Below are 6,795 nucleotides of genomic sequence, written 5' to 3'. Positions count from 1 at the left end.
GCATATGTCACATATACCCTATCCAAATCACATGCCATGAGATATACTAATATCAATCAATTAATGCATAAAATAGATCAAAAGAATATTCTCATGTCTATAATCATTGTTATTTTTATTCAATTCTTACCATCATCATATAACATCCACCTAGTTTGGTATATGTATGGAAATTCAGTACAATTTACAAGGTCATGATTGAAAACCAACAAATATAAAATAATAAAAAAATAAAAATAAAAATGAGATGACAAGGCCACGAATGATTTGATCCAAATATTAAACACATTATTGTTCATCTTGGCCCACCATGGAAGGTGAGGGGAGGTATGGAGTATGGAAGGTACGGTCAGTGAGTGTTATCGCGTACGATACGTGTGGCCCCACAGATCATATCCCATGGCTATGGCTGATCAGTGATCATGGCTCTCTCTTCAATTCTATATCCAAACCGTTTGCGTCCTCTTCTTTTTGTATCTTCGCTTTCCAACTGCAAACCTTAGCAAACTACTACTGATCATCAATCGCCGGAAAAATCATCGTTGTTGATCGACGAGAATGAGTAGCGGTGGCGGGAAGAGAAGGACACGAGTAGGCAAGTACGAGATTGGCAAGACGTTGGGCGAAGGCAGCTTCGCTAAAGTCAAGTTCGCTAGAAACCTCGTCACCGGTGATGCCGTCGCCATTAAAATACTCGATCGTGAGCGTATTCTCAAACACAAGATGGTCGAACAAGTAAGTAATTCCATCTCTTGTATTATCAATTTATGTTTACTTTTAGTAATTGCTTTTGCTTACGTTCGTCCTGTTTGTAATTGTCAGATGAAAAGAGAAATCTCAACCATGAAGTTGATCAAACATCCCAACGTTTTAAATCTCTATGAGGTGAGTCTAGTATACCACTGCAATTTCCTACTTCAATCTGAAGATTACCTTCTTTGTAATCAAGTTCTGATCCAATGTTATCGTTTGATTTGATCGATAAATAATGCTTTGTTCTGTTTTTGGAATATCATGGAATCATCAAAAACATCTGGATTTATTGATTATTCTATTTTCGTATAAGTGTGATATTGACATCGGTGAGTTGTTCCTCATTGATTGGATTAGGTCGTATTAGATAATTATTCATCTACCTTTGGAGGCCAATATATCTAATCCATCTAAAAGAAAACTAATATTACTGAGAATCTGAAGTGTTTGATCTGTTTTGAGAATCTGAATATAGAAACTATTAATGTACTTTACATCCAAACAGGTTATGGCAAGCAAAACAAAGATATATATTGTTCTTGAGTATGTTGATGGAGGCGAGCTCTTTGACAAAATAGTAAGTAACTCTTACCTCTTTCGTGATTCTCTTTTATCATTTTAATAATCCAAAATATTATAGCTTTTCAATGATATTACAGGCCAAACATGGGAGACTTCAAGAAGATGAAGCTCGAAGATACTTTCAGCAACTAATTAATGCTGTAGATTACTGTCATAGTAGAGGCGTGTATCACAGAGATCTCAAGGTTCATATTTGTTCATCTTCATTATCATAAGTTCATAACTCATAAGTAATGAACTGGTTTGTGGTTTATTAATTACTTATCTACCCCTTCTTCTTATTACAGCCTGAAAACCTTCTCTTGGACTCATATGGTGTTCTAAAAGTTTCAGACTTTGGATTGTCTCAACAAGTGGTGTGTATAAATTTGCAAAAAGTTATTTGTTATTTGTTTTTTTGTTAATTAATTACTAACATTTGAACTCTTTGTAAATTTAGGAAAATGGTATGCTGCACACAGCTTGTGGGACTCCAAATTATGTTGCTCCTGAGGTAACACTAATAGCAATGAACTTCATAGATGTAAAATGGTAAATATTTACTTGAATTCTTATTTTATTTTATTTTTTTACTTTTCAGGTGCTCACTGTAAAAGGTTACAATGGTGCAGCCTCTGATATATGGTCTTGTGGAGTTATCCTTTTTGTCCTCATGGCAGGATACTTACCATTTGATGAAGCAAATCTCATTGAATTATATAGAAGAGTAAGTTTCTTAATATTTGTATCCTAATCTTCATTTTATACACTTTTTTTTTTCTAAATCCAACTTTTATTCAGATTGAGAAGGCTGATTATAGATGCCCACCATGGTTTTCATCTGGTGGAAAGAAACTGTTGACACGAATTCTTGATCCAAACCCCAAAACTGTGAGTTTTTTTTTTTAATCTTTTAATGTTTACAGATTATGGAATTATATTGTATATAGTTGTGAACTCCATGATGATTTGCAGAGAATAACAATTTCTGAAATCTTGGAAAATGATTGGTTCAAGAAAGGTTATAAACCTCCAAATTTTGAACAGGAAGAAGATGTTAGCCTTGATGATGTAGATGCTGTTTTCAATGAATCCAAGGTATGTTAAAGAATGGGGTCACAAATTTTATAAAATCTCAGATACATTTTTTTTATTTATTAATATGATTCTTTTTTATTTCAGGAACATCTTGTTACAGAAAAGAAAGAGAAACCTGAATCCATGAATGCCTTTGAATTGATCTCAAGATCACAAGGTTTCAGTCTAGAAAATATGTTTGAGAAACAAAAGGTATATCACTTATTTTATTCATTTACAAATTATATATTAGTCAATCGAGTTTTCTATATAATTTTTTTATGCTTGGGATTTAAATAAACAGGGTCTTGTAAAGAGAGAAACAAGTTTTGCTTCCAAGTGTCCTGCTAATGAAATCATGTCTAAAATCGAGGAAACTGCAAAACCCATGGGTTTTAATGTTCACAAAAGAAATTACAAGGTAATTTTTCTTTTTATATAATTGTGCTTCAATTCTTCATTTTATTGTTTGACAACTTGTTAATAAGTTTAAAGTTTATTCTTTTTAAACATTTATAGATGAAATTACAAGGTGACAAGACTGGAAGGAAGGGCCACCTTGCTGTGGCTACAGAGGTATAAAATCATCTTTCATTGAAATAAACAAAAGTAGGATGCTATAATAAAGAAAATAAAAATATATTGTTATTCGGGTGTTTGAAGATTTTTTTAAAAGTACAATATTGTAATATTTGTCAACTTTGATTTTGTTTAGGTTTTTGAAGTGGCTCCCTCACTACACATGGTGGAGCTCAGGAAAACCGGCGGTGACACTCTGGAATTTCATAGTGTACGTTTTAAACCAAAAATTCACAAATCTTTACAGGACATGACAGATCAGGTTGTACTGTGTTTGACCTGATATGATAGATCATGTTGTACTGTGTTTGACTTGATATGACAGATCAAGTTGTATAGTGTTTGACGTCCATTGGAACTCATGTCGATGTCAATAGGAAGAAATGAAAGTTTTTGTCCCATCCATGTGGGACCACATAGGACAGAGACTCGCTCTTGATTTCTCTTATGTGCAAAAGACGAAAATGTCCTCGTCCTCACTGTTTGAAAATACTCTACAAGCTTACTCTATTATGTCATGTAATATCATGTCATGTTATGTCAACTGATTATTTTTGTGTTTTGCTGAATGATAGTTTTACAAGAACTTTTCTTCGGGATTAAAAGACATAGTTTGGAGCAGCGAATCAAATAAAGATGACAACAGGTGAGAGTGAGACTAACGAACTAAATTTTTTGTAATGTTTTTTTTTTTTTTTTTTTGAATCTAACTTTTTTTTTTAAAAAAAAAATATGTTTAGAAGAAAATCATGAAATGGGAGAAGTCCAATACAAGGCATCATCGTGGGTGAATAATATTGTCATTCTTGACATTATTGGTAACAGAAGTTGCAATCCCATTTTGTGTTGTGACTTTTTGATAATGCTCAAATGTAAGTGTAAGAACCTTAAATAAATATATTATCATGTTTAGCTTTATTATATGGTTGATTGTAGGATTTCTTTAGTAATTATATTTATTTGATTTGATCTTTGATAATTCTATTATCTTTGTCATAAATTTGCTTTTCAAATTTGTTTTTATTTGTTCTTTGTTGTTTTCTTCTTGGTTTGTTATTCTTGGCGTTGAAAAGATTGATCAGAGTCAAGACCAATCGCCATCATTCAATTTGTTTATAATCTTGTTTATTATTATCATCGCTTGCTTTAAAAAAGGTTGAACAAGACTTAATTTGTCGCCTTTCTAATAGACCCATGAATGTCCAAATAGTTTTCCACATCTCAAATGAACACCCTATCCGTTACCTAAGATAATAAATTATTTTCATTTATATGACAAAGAAAAATGAAAGTCAACCGATGTGACTAATCACTAATGCAATACATTTTTTAAAATCTATTTCAGTTTTTTAAATCTTATATGTGATCATTTACGTTTTGTAGGATCATGTATATAAGATTATATTGTGATTGAAATATCTTATCAAAATGAATTAACCTTTAAATTTGGAAACAACATCAATTAAGATATCAATGGTGGATCCAACTTTATTTTCTTAAACAACAACCATAAGTCTTGTAGACGCAAACTACAATAATTATCTCGTAGATCCAAACCGCACCTATTAAAACATAAATTGTGGAATCAGTTTTAGTTTCTTAAATGGTAGCCAAATTTTTTGTAGATGCATGCCGCAATAAGTTGTGTAGGTGGAAACATCGGTTAAGAGATCGATAGTAGCTTTAATTTCTTAGAGAGTAACCATAATTTTGTAGATGCAAGCCATAATAATTTGTGTAGATGGAAACTACACCAATTAAAACATCAATGGTGAAATCAACTTTAACTTCTTAAGAAAATTCATACAATGGGTAATGCTCAATTTGGAGTTGAATTGACGAAATTTTAAGACTCGATTTCAAGTTAAATAGACTATTTTTTAGGCTTTGCGTGAGATCTTTGACAAAAATATCTAATTTTCTAGGGTTTAAAAGATTGCATGTTTTACTATAGAAAACACACTAAAGATATGTGATTAGATTGGAGTAAGATTTTACTAATTCGTGGATCTTACGATCCCAAATGATATAAAAAAAAAAAATAAAAAAATAAAAAAAAAAAATCACAAATGTAAACAAATGCAAGGGAAGTAATCATTGTTGGACTAAAATTTCCCAACTTAAATAAACCTAATGAGGATGCAAATAACTATGGCATTCAATAATGAAAATTGATCAACAAACAACTAATATCAGACATAGGGGTGGGAATTATTTGGTCTGGAACCAAAAAATCTGAAAACCAAATTGAACCGAAATCGATTTCAGACCAAAGCATATTTAAATTCTGTTTATGGTTTGGTCTGAGACCAAAACGAATTATGAATTTGGTTTTTTTTTATGAGTTTCGGTCTCATGAAATTTAGACCAAACCAAATATGATTAACAAATTAAATAAAAACTATATTTTATATTTTATATATTAAACAAAAATATTAAATAATTAATATAAAGTAAAAGACATATTGTGACATCTCCATTTTTACGGTCCAAAAAGACCTTTTTCTTTATGCTTATTTTAAAATAGAGTATTCTTTGTAATTACGAAATTTGTCCTATAAAAAATATTTTTGAAGAAATGTTTTTCATTGATTATTAAAAACTAGGGATATCATAATTGATACAAGAAACATAAACATAATCGTAGTCATTACAAGCCTTACAACATCTTTTATACTATGGCCTATTTTTCATCGGATCCAAACATCATTATCTTTGTTTACAAGCCTTACAACATCTTTTATACTATGGCCTATTTTTCATCAGATCCAAACATCATTATCTTTGTTCAGCTTCATGTGATACAAAGAAACTGAGTGGGTCAGGTTGAAAAACCTGGTGAGTATATAGGGTTTTCAACCCAAGGTAATATAATTAATTTTTATTTAATTATCTATCAAACAATTAACCCGATTCCTCATCCATGTTTTCTTCTATATTCATCCCTAAGGACCTATCCGAAGGATCATCATGAACATTGTTGTTGACAGTATTGTTTCACATATTTCTCCGCAATACATGTCAGTAGGATTAGAGTACATCATATGAACGCGTAGTTCATCTCTTACATGTTATGAATCTGCTTGTTTTTCCACTGGACCGTCTAGAATGGTCCGTGGTCATCATCTATACTCTACTAGATGACTACATTGTTAGTACACTAATATTATTGAAGTCGTGGCCTATTATCATCGTTTTCATCTCTCATTGTCCATCACCTTCATCATCTCTCATCTATCATCAGCCATCACCCTCACTATTTATCATCTTTCATCATCCATCACTACCCAATATATTATAAGTATATAAAATACATATATAGTAGAAATCATATAAAGATCATCTTATATTATTTCATCTAACACAAAACATCTTAATCGCAGCTAATAAGCACAGTATGAACGTTACTAAGTCTTAGTCTTACATTCTTGGTGACTAGTGATAGTCTAAATTCTTCAATAATCTCAATGTCTACATCAAGATCTATCAAGTAAGGAGCAACCAGGTAAGATCATGTCGAAGGTAGGATCTCTTTGGTATACAGAGTATACTGTTTAGAAATCTCACATTAAACATATTTCTAAATCTAGCCTACATATTACCCCCGTAAGTAGATCAATTAGTATTATGACATGAAATTACTGATAAATCATATTTATAAATTCATAACAATAACTATGAATATAAATATAAGTTACACTGAAATCAATATGAGTCTAAAGAAAAGTCAAAAATTGCGTTGGCGGAACTCCAACCCGAGAGCTTCTAATTATTGGGGTCTCCAATACATTAGAGCCTAGCTAAATACCCTAAATCTAAATAAAA

At 31.3% G+C, this 6,795-nt stretch overlaps 1 protein-coding gene across 1 annotated transcript; it reads left to right on the top strand.

Annotated features, from left to right (window-relative positions):
* Positions 1-315: 315 nt before the first annotated feature.
* Positions 316-3,949, top strand: LOC111901776 (CBL-interacting serine/threonine-protein kinase 9). The gene is made up of 15 exons (XM_023897675.2): positions 316-735; positions 823-885; positions 1,259-1,330; positions 1,413-1,520; positions 1,623-1,691; positions 1,775-1,828; positions 1,916-2,041; positions 2,116-2,205; positions 2,290-2,412; positions 2,497-2,604; positions 2,696-2,812; positions 2,911-2,967; positions 3,107-3,181; positions 3,546-3,616; positions 3,711-3,949. The coding sequence occupies exons 1-15, from the start codon at positions 559-561 to the stop codon at positions 3,721-3,723; spliced, it is 1,323 nt and encodes a 440-aa protein (XP_023753443.1). The 5' UTR covers positions 316-558; the 3' UTR covers positions 3,724-3,949.
* The last annotated feature ends 2,846 nt before the right edge of the window (positions 3,950-6,795 follow it).

The sequence above is a fragment of the Lactuca sativa genome, chromosome 4, assembly GCF_002870075.4.
Source record: "Lactuca sativa cultivar Salinas chromosome 4, Lsat_Salinas_v11, whole genome shotgun sequence".
In the NCBI taxonomy this organism is placed as follows: Eukaryota; Viridiplantae; Streptophyta; class Magnoliopsida; order Asterales; family Asteraceae; genus Lactuca; species Lactuca sativa.
The sequence above is the reverse complement of the archived record's forward strand: the minus strand, read 5'-3'. Positions and strand labels throughout refer to the sequence as shown.

Bases quoted from the DNA above. Each gene is read 5' to 3' on its own strand.
- LOC111901776 (XM_023897675.2), top strand. From the start codon at position 559: ATGAGTAGCGGTGGCGGGAAGAGAAGGACACGAGTAGGCAAGTACGAG. The intron at 1,521-1,622 runs GTTCATATTTGT...TTCTTATTACAG, and splicing joins TGTATCACAGAGATCTCAAG to CCTGAAAACCTTCTCTTGGA. The intron at 2,968-3,106 runs GTATAAAATCAT...GATTTTGTTTAG, and splicing joins ACCTTGCTGTGGCTACAGAG to GTTTTTGAAGTGGCTCCCTC.